At 40.4% G+C, this 24857-nt stretch overlaps 2 protein-coding genes across 2 annotated transcripts in view; one reads left to right on the top strand and one right to left on the bottom strand.

Annotated features, from left to right (window-relative positions):
* Positions 1-2722: 2722 nt before the first annotated feature.
* Positions 2723-15338, bottom strand: LOC107294398 (cytochrome P450 2J2-like). The gene is made up of 10 exons (XM_029285608.1): positions 15171-15338; positions 13753-13915; positions 11983-12132; positions 11623-11783; positions 9874-10050; positions 9774-9779; positions 8602-8743; positions 7488-7675; positions 6153-6294; positions 2723-2907 (listed from the first exon to the last, which is right to left on the bottom strand). The coding sequence occupies exons 1-10, from the start codon at positions 15336-15338 to the stop codon at positions 2723-2725; spliced, it is 1482 nt and encodes a 493-aa protein (XP_029141441.1).
* Positions 15339-16889: 1551 nt separating this feature from the next.
* The window catches only part of LOC107294391 (cytochrome P450 2J5-like), a 20704-nt gene continuing 12736 nt past the window's right edge, over positions 16890-24857 (top strand). Inside the window, exons 1-3 of the mRNA XM_015823623.2 lie at positions 16890-17057; positions 19648-19807; positions 22278-22427. Coding sequence (XP_015679109.2) covers positions 16890-17057; positions 19648-19807; positions 22278-22427 — 478 coding nt within the window. The remainder of the gene's footprint in view (positions 17058-19647; positions 19808-22277; positions 22428-24857) is intronic.

Raw genomic sequence — 24857 nt, 5'->3', positions numbered from 1 at the left:
GTATAAGGAACGGCTGCTGGAATTGGGTGTGTCTAGTTTAATGAAGAGAAGGACGAGGGGGGACATGATAGCAGTCTTCCAATATCTCAGGGGCTGCTACAAAGAAGAGGGAGTCAAGCTATTTTCCAAAGCCCCTGAAGGCAGGACAAGAAGCAACGGGTGGAAACTAATCAAGGAGAGAAGCAACCTAGAACTAAGGAGAAACTTCCTGACAGTTAGAACAATTAACCAGTGGAACAACCTGCCTTCAGGTGCTGTGAATGCTCCAACACTGGAAGTCTTTAAGAAGAGACTGGACAGCCATTTGTCTGAAATGGTGTAGGGTTTCCTGCCTGAGCAGGCGTTGGACTAGATGACCTCCAAGGTCCCTTCCAACTTTACTATTATTATTATTATTATTATTATTATTATTATTATTATTATTATTATTATTATTATTATTATTATTATTATTATTATTATTATTATTATTATATTTTATTTTATAGCAGCCATATTTGTTTTGCATGAAAGGCCTGAGGAAGACACATAGGCTTTCACCAGCCAGCATGCTTTCTAAAAACTTGAAAGATACAACAACCTAGCATTAACATCAGGAGGAAAAGGAGGAAGAGGAGATTCCTCATGGAACAAAGAAGAATTTTAATTTATTTCTTTATTACATTTAGAAACCATTCATCTCCCTGACCGAGCGTCCCTGGGCAGCGTACAAATAAGTCTTAAAAACATAAAAGCGGAATAAATAAAAAAGTATAAGGCAGATTAAAAAAGAAGAAAATGTTTAAAATTCAGAATAAAAAAGACAGGGCAGCACCTTCAAGATGCTTGCCAACTCCATAATTAGTCACCAGAGCCAAGTGGGGTCCAGCCTCACCTCTGAGGGGGAAAACATTTATTTGTTTTTATTTATTTCATCAATCAATCAATTTTGGAACTGCCCATGGGTAGTGGGCAGTTTATTAATTTAATTAAATTTAATAATTTAATTGACAATTTAACATAATTAAATTTATTAAATTAATATTTAACAACATATAAAAATGTAAAAACAATATATTAACATTTAAAAAGAGACAAGGATGATTAAAGAAATGTTAAAAATTCGATATTATATAATATTAATATAAGAATATATTAAATTAAGACAAAGGGAAGGCTTTAAGGGCATATTTAAGTTCTTAGCTATAGCCTTGGCTTTATTTTTATCTAACTTTCATTTTACAGCTAATGCTTTAGTTATTTGTTTACTTATTTGATTCGATTTGATGTGTTTTCCACCCATCTCACTTCAAGGAGATTCTGGGTGTCTTGCAACATTTAAAGCAATAAAACTGTATAATTAAATATATTTTGATAACAAATTAAAACAATTAAAAGATGGCGAGGAAGACAGCAGGATGCACGGGGGGAGGTGAGATCTTCTCTTAATCTATCAACTACTTTCCAGCATGATTAGTCTCCAGTTGGGGCCCCAAGCAAATTGGCAGTCAGGCCATTTGTTACCTTATTTTACCATATTTTACTATTATTTTAGGGCCCATGACATGTTCCGACCTTTGGTTACAACAATATTATCATTTATCATATGGCACATTCACATCACATTTCGATAAAAACACAAGAGATAAAAATCCAAAATATGAAATATAAAATCTAAAATATTATAAACATGTGTCTGTATTACAGGTATATGTTTTTGCTTCATTTGTCACAGCCAGGAAATCAGCAAAGTCTCCACTCTGTTTTGGCACTCTGTCTCTAATATGTTAGATAGTTTGTTTTTCGGCCCTGCAATCACAATTTGTTGATTGATTTTTCCCCCCACTTATAGACAGCATCAGCACATCTACCATGGCCACTGCGAATTCGGTTCAGTGTTGTCCATATCGTATGGGATTACAACAATAATTTTACTTACTCTGTTGAGAGTCTGTCCAGAAAACAGGCACTGAAACTGAGGAATAGTCCTTCTTCGTTTCAGATTTTTAATTTCCTGAAAGTGGGACAGTATAAGACATTTTTCTCCTGCTGACCCTAATAAATTGAAATAATTCTGGTTGTAGCACACAATTCTGTGAGCATCAAGCAACCAAGTATAAAGGGCTTTAGAGGTCAAAACCAACTCTTTAGATTACATACAGAAAATAACTGGCAGCCAGTGCAGGGCTTATTGGATAGGTACAGTTAGCGCACAGACCACTGTACTTTGAACTAAGTGCAACTTAAATGGCCTGTAAAAGCAGCTCCATGTGAAATGTATTTTGAGTCACAATCCCAAAATTTAGGAAAGACTCTAGGTTGAATGCTTTATAAATTAGCACGCTTACTTTATTAAGATCATGTGCAATAAAATGCTTCCCCTTTCTCTCTGAAAGACATATGATTAAAAAGTGTAATTTTAAGAAATGCTACCTTTTGCTCTGGCTGAAGCCCACAGAAGAAATTTATTAAAAAAAAAGAAAAAGATACTAAGAGTAAATTGAAGTAAATACATTTTATTGGCATGCAAAAGAAAACAAAGGCATAACTAAACAAGCTTGTGTAGCATATTGTTCAGCCACCACATCCAGATATTTCGTTGATCTGGTTAAGTATGTTGTGTGAACCCAACAATAGGTTGGAGATGTGTAGAGTAAATGGAGGCAAAACCTGGAATTAAGAGAATATGCATACATTGAATAAATATACTGTTTTAATGCTTTGTGGGTGGGTTTTTATAAGTTTAAGATTTGTGGGGAATAGCACATAGCTTGTAAGGCTGCGGAGGCATCGTCACTTTTACAATAGGTGTTTGATCGAATTCTTTGACTCCTTCAGGCAACTTGAAGTTGAAGGACCTCAAGAGGCTGGTTAGAAGGATAAAGATCTCAATTCTTGCTAGCTGCTGTCCCAAACATACACGCAGACCTGTAAATGAGACAAAGCATGCATAAAGTGGATAATAATCTGTTCTCCAGAGTATAGCCCATCAGCAAGGAAATCCCCTCACGGAGATGACTTTAACTCAAGATGTACTAGATGGAACACCATTTCAAAGGCAAAGCTAGCTACACACCCATAAAATAAATGTTTTGGTGTCTTTGTCCAGAGAGGGGCCTACAAGAAGGAAATCAATTTTTCACCTCTCTGTCCACCACCTTATTCTACAGTGCAACAGGCTATAGCTGGAGTAGAGCAAGGGTTTTCAACCAGTGGTATGGGTACCACCTGTGGTACATTGGCATCTGGCAGGTGGTACGCGACCATCCTAGAAAAGTGGTAGTGAGGAAGGGGAATGAGCTGAACCGGTGGCAGCACCGCACAAACCTGCGTGAGAGATGGCTGGAGCTGCAGGGCTGTCAGGGCTCAGCGGAAGTGCCAGGATCAGCGCTTCTTCGGGGCTGTCAGGGCTCAATGGAAGTGCCAGGATCAGCGCCAGGCTCCAGCTGGAGCCTGGCACTGATCCTGGCGCTTCTGCTGAGCCCAGAAGAAGCGCCAATCAGCTGGAATGTTGCAGCATCTCCAGGGTCTTGTGATTTACATTCAGATGCTTGGCAACTGATTCATATTTATGACGGTCACAGTGTCCCAGGGTCATGTGAAGTGACCAAAATCTGCTGCAACCACCCAGTAGATGGGGGGAATAAAAACCAAACACCACCCCACCTCACCCCCGCTGCCAATCCTCAACAGAAATGCTCACAACAATGAAAACCTCAGACAGGAGGAAGAGCGCCGCTGGATGGGCAGGCAGGTGTCTTGCTCGGCTGTGGCTTGGGGGGGTGTTTGGTTTTTATTCCCCCCATCTGCTGGGTGGTTGCAGCAGGTTTTGGTCACTTCACATGATCCTGGGACACTGTGACCGTCATAAATATGAATCAGTTGCCAAGCATCTGAATGTAAATCACAAGACCCTGGAGATGCTGCAACATTCCAGCTGATTGGCGCTTCTTCTGAGCTCAACAGAAGCACCAGGATCAGCACCAGGCTCCAGCTGGATCCTGGCGCTGATCCTGGCACTTCCACTGAGCCCTGACAGCCTCGAAGAAGCGCTGATCCTGGCGCTTCTGCTGAGCCCTGATAGCCCTGCAGCTCCAGCCATCTCTCGGTCAGGCTTGTGCGGTGCTGCCACCGGTTCAGTTCATTCCCCTCCCCCGCTACCACTTTTCTAGGATGGTCGCGTATCACCTGCCAGATGCCAATGTACCACAGGTGGTACCCGTACCACTGGTTGAAAACCCTTGCTTTAGTCTATGTAAATGCTTGAGGTGTAGAACAAGTGAGAGGGGAAGAGCCACGAGGAAGACATGGAGCAAATAGGTTGGCTAAAAGTGTACTGGAGATGTGTGTGTGTGTGTGTGTGTGTGTGTGTGTGCCCATAATCCTTGGTAGATCCATCAGAACCCAGTTTGAAAAATCCAGGTTAGATCTACACAAGGAATTTCCAGAATCACTGGAAAGTTCTCTATTGCCAGAACTCAGTTTATACTTGAATACTGCGTGGCTACTAGGCTATGTAGTACATTCCCCAAAGAGGTATATTTTGCCTCTGCTCGCTCAACATTTAAAGAAATGGAAAAATGTCAATGTCAACTGTTAATCTGTTTTAATTATTTGGCTTTCACTTTTGATTTTTTTTTCAATTTTTGCATGTCACCTTGAGTATTTGTGGCAATGAGTTGTCCATCACCTTCTATAGGTTTGTCATCTCTACAGGCTTTTATTTACTGTGTTTCACATCATTTGTGGATGGAATATTATCCATATTATCCATATTATGGATAATATTCCATGAGGTGAGGTTGGAGGAGTGGTAAATGAGTGAATGACTTTTAGATTCTTACTGTAGTGGCTCATTTCCTGCCTATAATGACCGGGTTGGCTATGGAGGAATGCAAGGAGGGGATACTATGATGCAGTGGCAAGTGATGGTGGTAATAAGATGTGATAGGACTCCTGGAATTGTGGGGGACAGCTGATAACAAGAGTCATAGGTTTTCAAATCTACCATTTGTTATCTGTACCATCAGTGGAGAAGGATTCATTAGTGTACATGAAGTACCAGACAGGAGTGGAAGCACTGTGGTAGAAGGAACTCTCCAGTTATTAAAATGGTGGAACTTAATGCATCAGGCACTATTACTCTGTTGCCTGGTTCCATCAATAAGAAGCTGTAATTTGGCTAGCTTTCTTTGGATTTATATAACAATTCTCCCCCAAGCACTGAAGGTAATTGTATAATCTTGCACCTGTCTTACAAAACTCTACTGGGTAAGAAAACCAGTTTGGTCTAGTGGTTAAGGCATCAGGTTAGAACATAGTTGCACCTTAACCATGAAAGACAGCTGGGCGTTCTTAGGCCAGTCACTCTCTCTCAGTCCAACTCACGTAACAAGATTGTGGTTGTGGGGACAATTGGAGGAGGAGGTGTGTTGGATATATTCGCCATTCGAGTTATTTGTAAAAATAATAAAGATGGGATGCAATAAATAAACAAACAAATAAATAAATAAATAAATAAATAAATAAATAAATCTAGTATAAATAAATAAATCTAGTATAAATAAACAAACCCCGTATGTATAAATAAATAAATCTCGTATAAATAAATAAATCTAGTATAAATAAATCTAGTATGTATATATAAATAAATAAATAAATATCGTATGCATGTATAAATAATAATAATAATAATAATAATAATAATAATAATAATAATAATAATAATAATAATAATAATAATAATAATAGTAAAGTTGGAAGGGACCTTGGAGGTCATCTAGTCCAACCCCCTGCTCAGGCAGGAAACCCTATACCATTTCGGACAAATGGCTGTCCAGTCTCTTCTTAAAAACCTCCAGTGTTGGAGCAAATCAATCAATAAATAAATCTAGTATAAATCAATCAATAAATAAATCTAGTATAAATAAATAAATCTAATATGTATGTATGTATGTATGTATGTATGTATGTATAAATAAATAAATAAATCTAGTATTTCTTTCTACATCACAGTTTATAGCCTAATGGGAATTTCAGACTCTTAGTTTTGAAACTAGAAGGAATTAGGAATCCTGGGTTTCCTATTCAGACCATATTGACCTCAGAACAACTCAGGGGTGTTGGTGTTGGGAATCTGTTTGTTATCAGCTGTTTTGGACTCTTGGATTTACCTGTTCCGAATGCTAGGAATTCTTCCCGTTCAACGAACTTCCCATCCTTATCTAAAAAGTGATTTGGGTTGAATTCTTTAGGTTTCTCCCATTGTTCAGGATCAAGAAGAACAGAGCGCAGGTCTGCGACAATAAAGGTCCCCTGTAAAAAAAAAAAAAGATGATTAGGCAGCTTTATAAGAGAAACAGGCAGAAATGTTCAAAGAATATTGATGAAAAATTTGCTTATAGTTTGCCTTTATGAATCCATATTTGTCTAAAACAGTTACTGAGAGTAGTGGCTGCTCAACAGCTTAGTTTCATTTCTCCCTTTCCTTCCAATAAAATAGAGGGCTGGGTACCTATTTCTTTATCATACCAGGTTACCACAAGAAGAGGACAAAGAAACATGGCTACACATGTTTACAATTCTGATCTTTCATTCAGCCTTTACTCTCTTTTAATCTTTCTAAGATAAATATAAAATGTTTGAGGATCTAACTTTAAAATCTGACAGGTATTTGGATTTAAACTCATAACCCATCGCCCATTCACTCTTTTCTTTATGTTTGAAATGTATGTGTATGTCTACATCCCTGGAAGAAATCATCTTCTCCTTCCAGCACTTCTATTTAATAATAATAGTAATAATAGTAAAGTTGGAAGGGGCCTTGGAGGTCATCTAGTCCAACCCCCTGCTCAGGCAGGAAACCCTATACCATTTTGGACAAATGGCTGTCCAGTCTCTTCTTAAAAACCTCCAGTGTTGGAGCATTCACCGCTTCTGGAGGCAGGTTGTTCCACTGGTTAATTGTTCTCACTGTCAGGAAGTTTCTCCTTAGTTCTAGGTTGCTTCTCTCCTGGATTAGTTTCCATCCGTTGCTTCTTGTCCTGCCTTCAGGCGCTTTGGAAAATAGCTTGACACCCTCTTCTTTGTGGCAGCCCCTGAGATATTGGAACACTGCTATCATGTCCCCCCTCGTCCTTCTCTTTATTAAACTAGACGTACCCAATTCCAGCAGCCTTTCCTTATATGCTTTAGCCTCCAGTCCCCTAATCATCTTTGTTGTTCTTCTCTGTACTCTTTCTAGAGTCTTAGCGTCTTTTTTACATCGCAGTGACCAAAACTGGATGCAGTATTCCAAAGAACCAGCAAAGGTAGGCAAACTCAGTATTGTCCTTCCCCAATGTTTCTCACTCAAAAGATAGTCAGCTGTGCAGCATAAGTAACGTAGGTGTGGGTGTGTTTGTTGTAACTTTGAACAGTAGTTAAGTGACCATAAATTGAGGGCTATCTTTATTCTGCTTTTCCTTCTCAGATGGACTACTGACATGCATCCTGACCACGTTTCTCACCTTTGGAATGTGGTATCCCCTCATCTTCACATCTTTTTTAGTTTGCCTGGGAACCCCAAATAGCAAGGCATACTTTACACGCTGCATTTCATGAATCACAGCATTGGTGTAGGGCAGCTTGTTCCGATCCTGATAGGAAATCAACCGTGAGAAGCCAAACACATCTTCAATCTCTTTGTGGACTTTCTCTAGGAGAAAAATAATGGAAATAGAAGCTTCATTTTCAGTATTGTGGTTCACTTATTTATTTCCCAATAATAATCCTTAGTAGTACTTTAGGATGTAGAATAGCCTTTTAGGGCATTAAACATAATAATCCCGTTCTCCTTTTGAGTGTCATGAAGGAGTACAGATTAAAAATGCATTTCCTCGGCTCTGATTAGATCTTGTCCAAACTGATTCAGAATATTGATGCAAACTGGTAATTTACTTCAAAGATTCCATTGAATCTCCTTCAGTCAAGCCGGTCATCAGAATTTAGTCCCAGCCAGTTTGGAAATCTGAGTCAGTTAAAAAAAAAATCAATAACTGTCTTGAAAATATTTTCAACCAAATTTTTGCACTCTTACGTTAATTGTCATATTGTAATTTGGTCTTCTATAGTGCTTTTTTTCTAAAAAAAAAAAAAAAAAGGTGGTGGAACTCACACACGTCATACAACCCGCCTTGCCTACTCTATAAGGTTACATCCAAAAAAGGTGCCAGAACTTTGTTCTGGGTGTTCTATGAGAAAAAAAGCCCTGGTCTTCTACACACAATCTAGGCTGAGAACAAGTACCAAATCTGAAAATCTGGGTAGATTTTTACATTTAAAGTCTGTTAAATATTTTAGATCTACTTTTTGGTTCACCACTCAAAATTATATTGAAGATATCAAAGAAGGTTTTCCATATGTACATTCTTGATTTTCACTAATCCTAATAATAATAATAATAATAATCCTGCTAAGCTCATGTTTGTGATTATAGATTCAAAAATCCAGCTATGAAATTAGTATGAACAGATTCAGTTTATCGTTCAATAACCATTGATATTTCAAATAATTTTAAACGATTCATGTGTGTTTTAGATCCTGAGAGGCGGCCCTTGTTCCAACTGCTCAGATTTCTCTCACCTTGAATATCAGAATGACTTGCCAAGAGGATCAGTGCCCACTTCAGAGTAGCAAAAGTTGTGTCTGTCCCAGCAGAAAACAAATCAAAAACACACTGTGCCAGGTTCTCTTCATTGTAGGTAGAGTTGGGGTCATTCCTGCTCTGATGTTTAAAATGGAAGGTGAAATTTACAATGAATTCTATGTATCTTTTATGTGGTTATTTTTGCTTCTGTGTCGCAAAGCATGAGAATAAAATATGTTCTTGGTAGTTATGTAGGAACATCAGCGCAGGAGAGTAATAATTACAGTGGTAGATTCATACTCAGTAAGACTCAATGTAAAAGTAGGCCAGAAACATGAGAGTTCACAAAGTTGATACTATATGGAACAAAACTGTGACTGAGTATAGATGTTCTGCTTCGGATACCACGGAGCCTCCTTCCAGAAGGTAACAAGGAAAACAGGTCATGACGAGGATGTGTAGCATCCCAGACAATCCTGTGGACCCTGCTCAAGCATCGCTTATACGCCATGTCCTGGATAGAAGGAAGTGAACTACCAATAATCTTTTCTGCCATCCTCATCACGCTCTGCACCGCCTTCCTGTCTGAAGCAGTGATGCTTCCAAATTGGACTGAAGTGGTGGTTCAGAGAGCATTCCAGAAATTGCTGAGTCTAGAGATAATGCTCTCTCCCACTGTCCTTGACTGTCTAAGCCATATCCTGTTTTTTGCTTTGCTTAGTAGCCAATTCCCTATTTTTATCTCTGGGTCAATGTTCAACTGTCTGGTATTTTTCCATACTATCAGGAATGCTGAGATCACAATGTTTAGCATATTACCATATATGGGATCCAGAGGGGTCAGGAAATACATACGTTGTATAAACTATACATGTGCTCTCTGAACACTCCTCGGGGTTCAGATCTTTTTGCTTTGTGTAGCTCTCTGAACCTGCGCAAATAAACCTTTCCTTTTTCAAAGAGCTGGCTCAAGTCCTTTCATTCCACAACAGGACAATATGACAGGATGCTCTCGATCGTCCCTCTGTAGAAAGTGGTAAGGACAGGGGAAGGAAGATGTGCTTTTCTCATGTGACACAGTAAATGCAGGTGCTGCCGTGCCACCTTCACCAGTATCTCACTGTTGAGCAACCAAGCTAATCTACTTGTTAGCTGCACACCCTGAAACCTGATGCTGCTAACCACCTCCACAGGTGAATCATTAATACACAGAAACAAGTAGCTCTCTTATTTCCTTGCCCATGTATTGAACTACAATAAACTCATACCTTCTCCATCTGAAGAAGGTAGTAATCAATGAAATCTTGTGGCTCATGGAGAGAGCTGGATTCCTTGTGTTTCTGTATTTCTTGCTTTGCAAAGGAAATGATCCAATCTATAGAAGCCAAGGCCTTCTTGTGAGGGCCTGGGAGATAGTTCATTAATCGGGGGAACAAATCATACACCTAACAGAAAAAGGAAGAGGAAAAATTACTTATTTCCCACCACAGTTAGAGAAGACTTTCAGCAGCTGACAGTAACAGACAACTCTAATCAAACAACAAAAAAAATATTATAAACATTAAAATATGGTAAACAATACATGGTGTCAGACCATAAAAGCCCTCCAGAAATTATTCTAGAAAGCAGATAATGTTGGAAGCAGATGCATTATTATAAAGCTATTATAAAATTCTCTTATTGTAAAACCTAAATATATATACTATAGCTAACTCAGCTGTGTGATTTAATAAATCAGACCAACTGGATTCACATACCAGGCTAAATAATAGATTCACTAGTATAGTTTAGATTTTCACAGTCTACTAGTTTACGATCTAGTATGCTTGATCTTTGGGATCAAAAATGGGCATCCCCATTCAGATTCAGATGCCCCAACCCTGGTAGTTTCCCAAGGTGTGGAAAACCTGACTGTTTTCAAAGACATTTGGATCAGGTGGGCTGAATTATAACTGATGGCAGGTAAGGTTATTGTTTATTCTTCAGTGCTTGAAACTATGTCTTGTGAGTTTGTTCTTGCAATTCTCTAAGCCCCCAAAGCCATATAATTCATATATAATAACAATAACAACAATAATATATATTTTAAGGAGATATCTGGTTGACACCTAGGATGCTGGTAGCAACCCGTGTCAACCATCAGCACCAGCCAATTTGAATGTTCTGTTGACTGAGGTTCATGTTTAATGAATAAAAGATAATAATAATAATAATAATAATAATAATAATAATAATAATAATAATAATAATAATAATAATAATAATAATAATAATAATAATAATAATAATAATAAAAAAAAAAGTTGGAAGGGAACTTGGGGAGTCATCTAGTCCAACCCCCTGCTCAGGCAGGAAACCCTATACCATTTCAGACCAATGGCTGTCCAGTTTCTTATAACCACAATGACGACCAAAATTTCCCGGTTCAGTTATGGTTGCAAGTCAAGGACTGTTGCATAGTCCTAGGGCAGATGAGCAGAAATCTAGTATTACAATCAAGAGAAATCTTTCTTCCTCTTTCTTCCATAGTATTTATATCCCATTAGAATATTGCATCCAGTTCTCTAGCTCAGAAGAACTGTTCAATGATGGACTGACACAAGAAGTGTTGGACCATCATTTGCTAGAGGTATTTAAATATGGAGTAGAAGGCCATCTGCTTATGATACTGAAATGATGATTCCTACATAGGGAGAGCCACTGAAGTTAAGGTATCAGTCTAGAAACGGGAAACCATGAATTCTGGTCCCAACTCAAGCACTAAGTCAACTGGGTGACCTTGGATCAGTCCTTTTTCAGCTCTAGGAGAGTGGGAAACTACTTCCGAAACGTGAGAAAAAACGCATCCAGGCAGTCACAAGGAGTCAACACTGACTCGAGGGCATACAAAAGTACTGGAGAGAAGAGTACATTAGATGATTTGCAAGGCTTCCTCCATGCCTTACACGACTCCATGAAAACAGTGGTGGAAACATAGGTTTGGGGGACTTTGTCTCTCTTGTAGAAAAACGACTCACCATATGGAAAAAGCCAGTAGTGAATTTCACAATAATTTCAAGGGCTTGAATTAACTTCTGGAAGTTTTCATCTTCAAGAGCAAACTGACGTCCAAAACTCAAAGCACATATGACATTAGAAACTGCGTTTAGTACCGGAAACGATGGGTCAAATGGCTCTCCTGCAAATGAAGATATTTTATAATGAATTTTTAGGGAACAGGACTTTGAAGGGGATGAAGGAAAACAATTTGGAACTAATTGTTTGAAAAATCAAAAAATCAAAAATCAAATACACCGCTTTTTATTCGAAATACTCAGAATGGAAAAGATTCCTGCAGGCAGGGACTTGAGCCATTATGATTACCCCAAATTGCATACCTTTTGTTTGTCTAAAGGCCTCTACCAACGTCTGAGCTGTGTCTTCTATTCGATGCTCAATGCTTTTCTTTCCCAGGCCCAGCTTCCGCAGAGAAGTGATGCCGATGTGCCGCTGCTGTTTCCAGGTGTGGCCACTGGAAAGAAGAATTCCTGTGGGCATCAGCAGACAACGATAAGTCATTCCTGATAACATTCCTGTTAAAATCCGCTTAGGTCTAGTTGTTGTCTAGATTTCAGGTGGGAACATCAAATCACAAGCTATGGTTATTTTCTCTAATCAACGCTAACTTTATTCATGGATTTACTTTTCATAAACCAAATGAAACAAGAGTTCAATTTTTTTCCCCTTATAATATTTTGTGAATGTATTAGTTGTGCGGGGATTATTTCAAGGCATGTGAGTGAATTTGTAAAACAAACAGAGGTGGTTTCCAGAATGGACAGGTGATCAGTGAACGTAGATTGATCATATATTTGAACAGTCAGTATAAAATTAGTGCCTTTACAGTAGTGGCCAAAATTGTGGAAACCTTTTGGGAAAAGTATATTTTTGAGGTTTGATGGCTAATAACATCACTTTTTGGGGGAGTAGTATGATAAAATTATATATCAATGGAAAGATAATTTAATCAAGAATGTAATGCAACATAGTTTGTTCAATTATCTGTACTGTATTCTATGAAAAGTTATAGCCAAATAACCAGAAAAAGGAAGCACAACTTGCTTAAGTTGATATCAGCTAGCTTTCCTTCATCTGATTGTAGCCAATGAGCATGAGTGTTTAGAGAGCCAATCAGGTGTCATCTTGTTTTGGCAATGAGCCAATCAGATCACAGTAGGATCCAGTTATTAATAGTCAAGCTATTTTCCAAGGCACCTGAAGGCAGGACAAGAAGCAACGGATGGAAACTAATCAAGGAGAGAAGCAACCTAGAACTAAGGAGAAACTTCCTGACAGTGAGGACAATTAACCAGTGGAACAACCTGCCTCCAGAAGCGGTGAATGCTCCAACACTGGACGTTTTTAAGAAGACACTGGGCAGCCATTTGTCCGAAATGGTATAGGGTTTCCTGCCTGAGCAGGGGGTTGGACTAGATGACCTCCAAGGTCCCTTCCGACTTTATTATTATTATTATTATTATTATTATTATTATTATTATTATTATTATTATTATTATTATTATTATTATTATTTATTGAAGCTGAGAGGAGGACATGCGTCAGTGTGTTATGTGATCGCTATCAAGTTGGTTGGGTTTTTTTGTGTTCTTTCATTTAGTGAGCATGTAAAACATAATAAAATTAAATTAATGGTGCAAAGAGTTGACTGGTTGCCCAGAAAGCGATGTAAAATAGTATTATTAAGTGGACAAGGCTACAGTTATAAAGAAATTAGAAGAAAAATGGGTGGAAACTTAACCAAAGGTGGCATTTCTACTGTAAAACTTCCCCAAAAGGTTTCCAAGATTTTGGCCACTACTGTAAGTGGATAGGTCCTACAGAGAGAATTGGCAAAAATCAAATTTGGAAAACAGATAAATGAAGGAAGAGGGGAGGGATCAAGAGGCAGCGGAAGACAGAGAAACGTGTAATTGGAGGAGGTTGACGAGATCAGCAGAAAGTGGATTAAGCAAAAATTATTGTGCTTATCTCATATCTTCAAAGTATTTTGTTTATTATGTCTTGCTCTTCTTTTCCATGCTATGAATAACATTACCACAAATTATAATAGTGTGATGGTTATACAATTCTTTACAATTTGCACCTACCCCTTCCTTTTCCTAAAGCAGTCAAAAAAGGATCATCCGGCCGGTCCGAGAATTCTTCTGAGAACCTGGTCATTTCTTCTTTCACAGCTTTGAAACCAGACAGTACAACTACAAGGTAAGGCCCAAGCCACATGGAGTATATATTCCCATATGGTTTTACATGCTGGCAAGTGAATCAAAGATGAGAAATGTTACAATCAAATAAAACAGGGTATGGGCACCTAATATGCCCCCAACAGTCTTTCCTAAATCCTGAATTCTAAGACTTTTCACCCCAGGCGATTCTCTGCTCTTTAGAATTAGTCCTCACAACCAACATTCCTTGGCTGACATAACAAGCCCAATCTGTTAGATCAGTGGTTCTCAACCTTTTTAATGCTGCGACCCCAACCGGTCGTAAGTCGAGGACTAAACCGGTCATAAGTCGAGGACTAAACCGGTCGTAAGTTGAGGACTACCCAATCGGTCGTAAGTCGAGGACTTTCCCTGCCCAGGAGCACCACGCATGCGTTGTTCCACCCCCTGCGCCTGCCGAGGCGTAGCTGGCAAGCGGCAGAGACGGAGCAGGCCGACTACCAGCTGGCCCAGCCCAAGGGAGGTAAGGCACCCGCTGGAAAAGGGGAAAAAATGGCGGACAAAAAAATGGCGGACAGCCTTGCTTGGCGACCCCCATGAAATGGTCGATCGACCCCAAATGGGGTCCCGACCCACAGGTTGAGAACCACTATGTTAGATCAAACTGGACGGGGAGAAACAGCTGGGAGAAAAAACAGTCCCCCAGGAATCTGGTTTCAAGCCATGAAGCACGTACAGGTGATAATCAACACCTTGAATTACACTTGAAACATGCCAGGGACTCTAGTACTTTTAGTTCTATTAACGTTCTTCTCAGATAAAATGTCCCTGCATTTATTTCTCAGCATTAATGCTAGTCATTCCATTTTAGTGGACATAGTAATTACTGATTATATGATCTCAAAAGCAATACATATGAAAGTTACCATTTTATCATTATAGAACTGCAGAATTAGGAGGGACATTTAGGCTATCACATCTGACTGATTGTCCAGTGCAGGAATTAAAAAATAAAACATATTCATTGGAGGGATGTCGAAGCAGAAAGAAGGGGAAACCCTCCTTTCTCTAGCAAAATTGTTTCCATTATCAATATTTTGTTGGTAAGATAGAACCAGAATCTGCCTTCTAAAAATTCACATCCTGCCCTATTATTTCACATCCTGCCCTGTGAAACGGTGGTAAGCAGGTCTCGGCTTGAATATTCCGGCACATCACTTGATTAAATTCCTCACCATGCAAGAATATTGCCCTAGGTTAATACATTTATCCGTAATTGTGGTGCAAAGAAAATAATTAAAATTATGGTATTTATGACTGGTTGATTATTTAGAAATAAATACCTTAAGCAAAACATCTCCTTGAAGCCCAATCCCATTAGCCAACAAAGTCCCAATGAGAGGTAGAGCCAAAGGACCGGGAGGCAAATGTCTTCGGGTCCAAAGTTGTCTCAGGAAGAAGAGAATCAGCAGAGCAAGCAGAAAAACAAAGAAAATGGTCCCTATGGCCATCATTGTCCTTCTGGAGCTTTCTCCCTGATGCTTCCAAGTTGATCTGGAGGTGGTTCTTTCTTTTTATCTCATCCTTTTTGGTTTCTTCTTGGTTTCTGTACTCCATTGATTGGAAACTAATAACTAATGATCTGTGTAATTAACGCTGGTATTTAGTCAACAAGAGATTACCACATTCATTCACATACATGTGACCATGTGCCACTTAAGTAGCAGAGGAAGAAATTTTTTTTTCTTAAATCAAAGACATGGGGTGGGGTGGGATGGGAGCAAAAGCAGTTAGAGAAAGGTCATGTTTTCTACACCGCCCAGGGTCACTTTGGTGAATGAGACAATTTATACACGAAGTCAATAATTAAGTTAATAACAAGCAAGAAGTTGATTCAAGGGGAGAACTGGGGGATGCCTATCCTTGAGACATGGGCCTGACAGCCAATTACCCTAAAAGAGGTCCTATGGATGGATAATAATTGTGGAATGACTCTAGGAACCAAATGAAACTTGAGTCATTCTTAGAGTTTTGCTGTGTACTCGAGGGGAAAAAAGAAACTATCCAGAGCCCAAGGGCAGATGTGAGCTTAAAAAAAAAGTCCTTCAAAGATTCACCTTTCAGGCTACACTCCAGAATGAGACATATGAAGGCAATTGGCAATTTGGTGGTAAGGAATAAAAAGAATAATAAAAGTATTGGGCCATAAGGCAAAACACAATATCATAAAGGATGGCTAGGTCCTACTCAAGCCACATGATCTCTATTAGTTTGAATAATGCTTCAGAGTTGGGCAATTGTTCCTGGTAAAGCTTTAGCAGGGATCATTTCCAGATGTGGTCATGGATTAGGCAAGTGGATTGTCGACATCCATTTTTAAACAGGTATTTCTAAACACATATAGCTCTCTGCCTATAATTTGCTGCTTGGATTAAAGATACCTTTCAATCAATAACAGCTGCTGCAGAATCTATTACAACAGACGCTCCTTATTAGCATGGTGGTTACACTTGTTTTAGTTGCCAAAGGCTGCACAGCACCAGAGACGGTTCTCAACAGTATGAAGCCTCCGTGAAGACGTTCCCTTATTTGGAAGCAAAGTTGAATGAGGTTCATGGTAAAATCCTGATGCTGGGCTTGCAAGGGTACGTATGAGATATAATCCTGGACCAGATAATATCTCTGTGATCCAACAAGTTTTTCCTGTATACTCGGGGAAATTTCATGGACATATGGAACACTATGATTTTCATCATGATTTTCAAAATAATGCTGGCACACTATGACATTAGGGACACATTGGGTTATACAGGACTAATTTTTTTAAAAAAATTAAATCTCTTTATTATTTGAGTGACGCACGGTCAGAGGTAACCTCATTCATGTGGTTTAATATAAACAACTTGCTGACAAAATTCCAGTGGTAATCAAAAGATATCTTGCTACATCCCATTAATGAAATATGAGAAACAGGAAGAAGAGCAAAAAGCATCAGACAAAAGGATACAACCGTCTCCGGATGTACTAGTGAGCCTCAAAGAAGAAGCACTAGCAGGACAATGATGGTGACAGGGACAATTCTGGTTTTTTTGCTGCTTGTTCTGTTGATTCTCCCCTTCCTGAAACAACTTTGGACCCGAAGACATTTGCCTCCCGGTCCTTTGGCTCTTCCTCTCCTTGGATCTGGCTTGGCAAGTGGGCTTTGGCTCCGTGAAGATTACTACCTTAAGGTATTTAATTCTAACCAGATAATTCTCAAATGTTTTCTTTATACTAAAATTATGGCATGATATTAAGGTAAGCCTTGCTTACAGCTGCTCCACAGAGAACAATGTGAAATAACAGGGCTAAATGTTTAGAAGGCAGATTCTAGTTCAATCTTTCTAAGAAATGTTTGATAATAGAACCAATTCTTCAGAGAGAAGGTGGGTTCCTCTTCATTCTGCTCAGGCTAGACTTTCTTCTGTTGAAGATGCTTTATTCTCTATTCCTGCAGTGGACAGTAAGTGGAACTTGATCGCCTAAATGGTCCCTTCTAAATTTGCAATTGTATAATAATTTCAAAAACGATCTGGGTCGGAGTTCTGAAGAGTAGTTTCTATTTTAGATAATGACTCATACATAGCTGGTTGGAGAAGAAAGATATATAGAACAGATACTTATATCTGCTTTGTATGTGGTGTAGTATGAGCTTGATATTAGTGCTTATAAAGTCCAATTTAACCACAACTCCAGTTCTGCCATGTTCTCCTGCACCAAGGCTCTTAGTATTGTAACATGATTTTGTCCTAGTTAAGAAAACTGTATTCCTTGTCTCGGTTCCACTGTCTCATCAGAAAATCAGAGATACATGAATTGTACAACTCGAGATGTAGGTTAAAAAAAAATAAAATTCAGAATGTGTTAGCAGATTCTATTTACACGATTGAGAACTGTAAAATTATTTTGGGTTGCTGGAATTAGGTACAATCATCAGGATTCTGTCAGAATCCAATTATATTTCATTTCTAGTTATCTACTATGGAAAAAAACCCATTTCTGCTCTCTCTGGATTCTGTCATACTACGAAGGGGAAGGGGGATGAGCAGGATGGGAGAGAATTTCTCAGATCCTGTCTAGCACGCCTACAATCATTTCCTCTTAATAAATATGCCTGTTGGAAGAGATATTCCAAGAGTTCTGTATTCTTAAGATGTAAAGTGAGGTGGGTCCTTACATCTTTGGAAGGAAGCATCAGAATAACAGAGTTGGAAGGGACCTTGGAGGTCAACCCTAAAACTTTTCAGACAAATGGTTTCTCTGAACAGATACTTATATCTGCTTTGTATGTGGTATAGTATGACCTAGTTATTAGTGCTTATAAAGCCTAATTTTACTGCATCTCCACTTCTGCCATGTTCTCTTGTATCACTGTTGCTTGGAGGTACACCTAGTTTAAGTAAAATCCTATTGGGCAAGGGGTGACATGATAGCAGTCTTCCAATATCTAAGGGGCTGCCACAAAGAAGAAGGAGTCAAGCTATTCTCCAAAGCACCTGAAGGCAGGACAAGAAGCAACGGATGGAAATTAATCAAGGAGAGAAGCAACCTAGAACTAAGGAGAAATTTCTTAACAGTGAGAACAATTAACAGGTGGAATGATTTACCTCCAGAAGTTGTGGGTGTGCTAACACTGGAGGTTTTTAAGAAGAGAGTGGACAATCATTTGTCTGAAATGGTTTAGGGTTTTGTGCAGGGGGTTGGACTAGAAGACCTCCAAAATCCCTTCCAACTCTGTTATTCTGTTATTCTCTTCCAAGGATAGAATCCTGATGACTGTACATAAATTGGAAAATAATTTTACAGTTCTCAATCACTTAAAAAGAATCTACTAATGCATCCTGAATTATATATATATATATATTTAACTTACATCCCCAGTTGTAAAATTCATTTACCTCTGATTTTCTAATGAAATAGTGCAGTGGTGGCGAACCTATGGCACGCGTGCCAAAGGCGGCACTCAGAGCCCTCTCTGTGGGCACGCACCCCATGCCCCAGAGATGGCAACCATCCCTCTTCAACCAGCTGCCTGCTAATTCACCAAGGTCCCACATAGCCAGATGCATCCCAGCACCCATGCGCTCGCTGGCCTCTGTTTGCGGGGGCCGATGGTGTCAGGCAGCAGCTGCCCCGGCCCCTGCCTCACCTTGCCCTGTGACAATGGCACCCCCGCCCTGCCTCACCTTGCCTCGCCTCACCCTGCAGGACAAGCCTCTTGCCCACCACCCCACCTGCCAGAGACCCCCTGGATCTCCCCCAACCCTGCCCGGCCCCTACAGGCGTCCCTCCCCACGAGCAATATCGAGGTGATCATGCCCACCTTGGCCACACCCACCGAATCTGCCATGTCCACCACAGCCACGCCCACCCAGTGGGCCACACCTACCTGGCACCTGTGATAAATAAGTGGATTTTGGGTTGCAGTTTGGGCACTCGGTCTCTAAAAGGTTCGCCATCACTGAAATAGTGGAACGAAGAAATATTGTTCATGACTGTCTTCCAAAGAAAACGTGGAAATCACTTAGGTGAGAGAGGGGTGTAGAAATTTAATAAGCAAATAAAATAGGCAAAACAAAATTTGAAAAAAAAAAAGGATGTCAGAGGTTCTTGGCAAGAACCTTAGAGAGGGGAAAAAGAATTCTAAAGAGCAGAGAATTGCATATGGTGAAAAGTCTTAGAATTCAGGATTTAGGAACACCTGTAGATGGCATACAGTATTAAATGGGAATCATCCGTGTATTTGATTGTAAAATTTATCATCTTTGATTCACTTGACAGCCTGTAAAACGATATGGAAATATATACAGCTTGTGGTTTGGGCAACAACTTATGATAGTGCTGTCTGGATTCAAAGTGGTGAAAGAAGGAATGACCAGCTTCCCAGAATTCTCGTACCGAGTAGAGGATGCTTTCTTGAACGAGTTAGGGAAAGGAAGGGGTAAGTGCAAACAGTAAGAAATTCTACCTTAATAACCATCAAACTCTTCCAATTTGTGGTAATCTTATGCATAGCACAGAAAAAAGAGTAAGATGTAGTAAACAAAATGATTTACAGGCATGAGACAAGCAAAACAGAGGGATAGAATCATTAACAGAGACATTAACAGAGGGATAGAATCAAGATCACGTGAAGTGTTAATACCACTTTACAAGGCCTTGGTAAGGCCACACTTGGAATACTGCATCCAGTTTTGGTCACCACGATGTAAAAAAGATGCTGAGAGTCTAGAAAGAGTACAGAGAAGAGCAACAAAGATGATCAGGGAACTGGAGGCTAAAACATATAAGGAACGGTTGCTGGAATTGGGTATGTCTAGTTTAATGAAGAGAAGGACGAGGGGGGACATGATAGCAGTATTTCAATATCTCAGGGGCTACCACAAAGAAGAGGGAGTCAAGCTATTTTCCAAGGTGCCTGAAGGCAGGACAAGAAGCAACGGATGGAAATTAATCAAGAAGAGAAGCAACCTAGAACTAAGGAGAAACTTCCTGACAGTTAGAACAATTAACCAGTGGAACAACCTGCCTCTAGAAGTGGTAAATACTCCAACACTGGAAGTTTTTAAGAAGAGACTGGACAGCCATTTGTCCAAAATGGTATAGGGTTTCCTGCCTGAGCAGGGGGTTGGACTAGATGACCTCCAAGGTCCCTTCCAACTTTATTATTATTATTATGGATCATTGCACAGTCAGCCAGATGTTCAGACTGGATTTGGCATTTTGTCTACCTATCGAGTCCTTACCAAGGACCTGGGATAGGCAGATGTGGATGTTTGATGGTATTACAGATATCGTCGCAGGGTTCCTAGTAAGGCTGCCTTTTGCAATTGAGTAATGGTGAATTTGTCAATGCCAATGGTGTTCAAGTGGTGCTCAAGTTGTTTTGGGATTGCACCCAAGGTGCCTATTACTATTGGTACCTAGTTTACACCAAAACATTATATATGTCTGTTGTGTCCTGGGCCTGTTGAGGAAACTCAGCAGGCCCAGAAAAGGTTGCAAATGGTCCCGGGATTGTAAAACCTGCCCGGGACCAAACTGAGCGGTGCTAGGCTTGCGCGCATGCGCAAGGCGCGAAAACGCTGCCTTCCTATTGGTTAGCACTAGCTGGGTCCCTCACCCTATAAAAGGCCTGCAAGCCTTTTGCTCTTTGCTTGGAGTTGGAGAAGGAGAATAAAGAGCTATTGTTTACACAATGCATCTTCGTCAATTGCTTGCGAACCGCAAACACAACAACGTCCATAGCTTTCTATCTGTACTATTACATTCATATATTGATTTGGACATTGCCTTTTTCATTAAACCTCTACCTCTGTTTTTGAGGATCTCATCAACTTCATCCAACTACATGTTTCTCCATCCTCCCCTTCCTTTGGATCCCTTTCCTATTCCTTCATATATCTGTTTTTGCAAATTTGATTTTTACCCTTTCCCTCCATTTAACCAACACACCTAAATGCTCCAGTTTCATATTGTCTGGCCACATAAACATATATATTCAATATATCTTCATGGATCACCTATCCATTAAATAATTTGAGAAGTGCTCTGATGAGGAATGGAAAATATTTATTTTTGTTAGATAGGATATTTCAAATAAATATAATTCTAATATATAAGCTTTCAGTATTTTCCATATACAAGAATTAGGTGTAGTTGAGACCTTTTTCTAGCTGCTAAAAAATCTAAAATTTAAATAATATCTGCAACTTTAATCATGTTATCCAAAATCAAAGTTAAATGTTATTCACATCATCTGTGTAATATATCTGTTAAATGCATACTGGTAGTAAGATCACAATAATTAATCAATGGGATTTATTAAAATATATAATCCCCAATATTTTAAAATCACTTATTTCTTATTCCACCACAGGTTTTGAGCACTGGCAATCAAAATTAGTATTTGTCTACAAAATTTGAATTTCCAGTTTTCTATTCTTTCACAAGGAAAAAGTTCTTTTTCACAAGAAAAAATATTTTTGTGGCTATTGATCATTCTTATAATCTGCTATTGTGCTGGAACACAGCAACCTTCTCTTGATTTTAGAATAATAATATTTGATTGAAATTGGTGAGGTGAGATGAGGTGTATGTAAGATAGAATGGTACATGGACAATTACACCATCTTGATGTCCATCATATATGATAGAGGTTGGCAAGCACTGCACCTGTGGTCACCACACCACGTATGTCTTCCGGTATCCATGTGAATCCCAAAATGAATAAATATTTTTAAAGAAAAAGTAACATGCACAGAATTTTACAAAAATGGCAACATGTCACAAGGATTTGGTATTCCCACCTGAAGTTCAGAGAGACGTTTGACAAGAACTGGACCTAAATATATATTTTTTAACACAAATGTAATCAGGAATCATTTATTATTGTCTGCTGATGCCTTCAGGAATTATTTTTTCCAATGGCCACACCTGGAAACAGCAGAGACACATCGGCATCACTTCTCTGCGGAAGTTGGGCCTGGGGAAGAAAAGCATTGAGCATCAGATAGAAGACGCAGCTCAGACGTTGGTGGACATCTTTAGACAAACAAAAGGTATGCGGTTTGGGGTAATGACTCAAGTCCCCCTCTGTCAAAATCTTTTCCTTTCTGAGTATTTTAAATAAAAATAGATGTATTTGATTTTTTTTAAAAAAAAATTTCTTAAAAACTGACAGTTCCCATTTCTCTTCCTTCACCTTCTGTCAGTCTCCCACATTGATTAGACAAGATTAACTAATTCTACTTTATTGTAAGACTATATTAACAGAGTCTTGCAAGTTTGAAAGTACAAATCACCTGCCGTTTCTTTTTACTGCCTGATACATGAGATGGGATCCTTTTGAAGTTTCTTTTTCTGCTCCTTACTGATTACTCAGTTTGGGCTCCTCCCTCTTATGTAATCATGTCCTATGCATCATTTCTTTGCCCACCTGTTTTCCAAGGTCATTCTCACATCCTATTACACCACCTTAGAATTTTTAGTATCTAGGTGTAGATTTAGCTATCCTAAATCTTACATATGAGCCAACAGTGTGCTGCAGTTGGCAGAAAGGCCAATACAATCCTAGGCTGCATCAACAGAAGGATAGCATCAAGACAATGAGAAGTGATAAAACTGCTTTACACCATGCTGGTGAGACCACACTTGGAATACTGCACCCAGCATTGGTCACCATGATACAAAAAATATGTTGAGACCCTGGAAAGTGTGCAGAGAAGAGCAACAAAGATGATAAAGCATCTGGAGGCTAAATCATATGACAAATGTTTGAGGGACCTAGGTATGTCTAGCCTATAGAAGAGAAGGATCAGCAGGGACATGATAACTGTCTTTCAGTAGTTGAGGGGCTGTCACCAAGGAGAGGAATTTGACATTTTTTTAGGGCACCAAAGGGCAGGACAAAAAAGTATGGAGAAATTTTCTGATAGTGAGGACAATTAATCAACTGAGCAGCTTGCCTCCAGTTGTCATGGTTCCGACAGATGAAACTCTTCAAAGAACTTCGAGGCATTATTTACCTTAAAGAATCTTTATGGGAGTAGCATAGCTTTGGCACTAACATAGTTGAAGCCAAAAACTGGATTCCCCTCCCCTGAGCACATAGTATCAAAGCACAATTCCCTCCTCCAATTAACAATCATAAATCATATTCTCCAATTAGTTTGAAATGCAGGCTTTCCTTCCTGTTCTGCAACCTGCCAATTCAAGCTCTGAATTCACACACTAGTACAATATTGTTATGTCTAACTAACTGCGCATGCCTGAAGATGGCGGACGCCCGTTCGTAGCTCCGTAGTAGCGGAGACCGAAAATGGGCAGAGGGGAGCCTTGGAGACCTCCGAAGGTCTGGTGACTCCATCTGGAGACCCGTCCCCAGGTTGACTTCTCCCCGGTGAGTTCCCCGGGAATGTGAGGGGACGTGGGAACGTGGAGCTGACCGGGTAGCTGTTTGCCGGCCTGCTCGGCCTTTCCACCCCTCGGCGGCCTCGGCGGCCTCACGGGCGGTTTCTCCAGCGACCGGCGGCCTCGGCGGCCTCGCGGGCGGTTTCTCCAGCGACCGGCGGTCTCTCCAATGGCTGGCGGCCTCTCTCAGCCTCGGAGACATTTTTGACGACCTCGGCGGTCTTCCTGCAGCCCTCTCAGACCTGATGGCCTCTCCGGTGGCCTCGGCGGCCTCTTTAAGAACTGCGCCAACGGCCCCGATGGCCCTTCCAACGGCCCCAACGGCCCCTTCGGCAATCCATTCTGGCCTCGGTGGCCTTCGGACGGCTTCTTCAGCAGCCCCGGTGGCCCCGATGGCCCCTCCAGCGGCCCTTTGGTGGTCTTTGGGCCTCGGTGGCCGTTCTGGCGGCCGCGATGGCCTCAACGACCTGCTTAGCGGCCTCTTTGAGGGCCCTTTCGGCCGTCTCGGTTCCGGCGGCGTTGGTGGCTCCTTCGGCGGCCTTTCGGCGGCTTTGGAGCTTTCCCAGCGGCTCTGGCGACCTCAGCGGCCTTTTCAACGGCCTCGGCCAGGTGAGGATTTGGGGCCTGGTTTTGGACTTGGCCCGCCCCGGCCTAGAGGACCTGGTTCTGGAGGACTTAGGGACTACCTCTCGAGGTCAGACTCTTTGTTTCCCTGGCTTTGGTTAGAAGACCTGAGAACTGCCAAACAACACCTTCCCCTCTGTGCCATGGACTCCCTTCGCCGGACCTATGTATTCCAGGACGGTCCTGCTGGCCCTGCGCGACTCACCCCTCATGCAGGCCTGGCCCAGCAACATTTCTAGGGCCTACCTCGAGGATGGGGTGTGGAACCCCGAGAGGTGGCATGCAGTGGTCACTAACAAAAAATTGTTTAAATTATTTAATCTGAGAACGTTTTTACAGGGGTGTTTTAATAAATTTTTAGGGGGAACCAGGGTGGGGGGGAGGGGGGAGGTTCCCCTTAGGTCAGGACCAGCCATGTCTGGGGGTTGCGGTGTAGAAAGGGTGGGGGGGGAGGT

This window comes from Protobothrops mucrosquamatus, unplaced genomic scaffold (genome assembly GCF_001527695.2).
Source record: "Protobothrops mucrosquamatus isolate PMUCROS unplaced genomic scaffold, P.Mucros_1.0 scaffold1931, whole genome shotgun sequence".
Classification (NCBI taxonomy): Eukaryota; Metazoa; Chordata; class Lepidosauria; order Squamata; family Viperidae; genus Protobothrops; species Protobothrops mucrosquamatus.
This window is presented reverse-complemented; position numbering and strand designations above follow the sequence as displayed.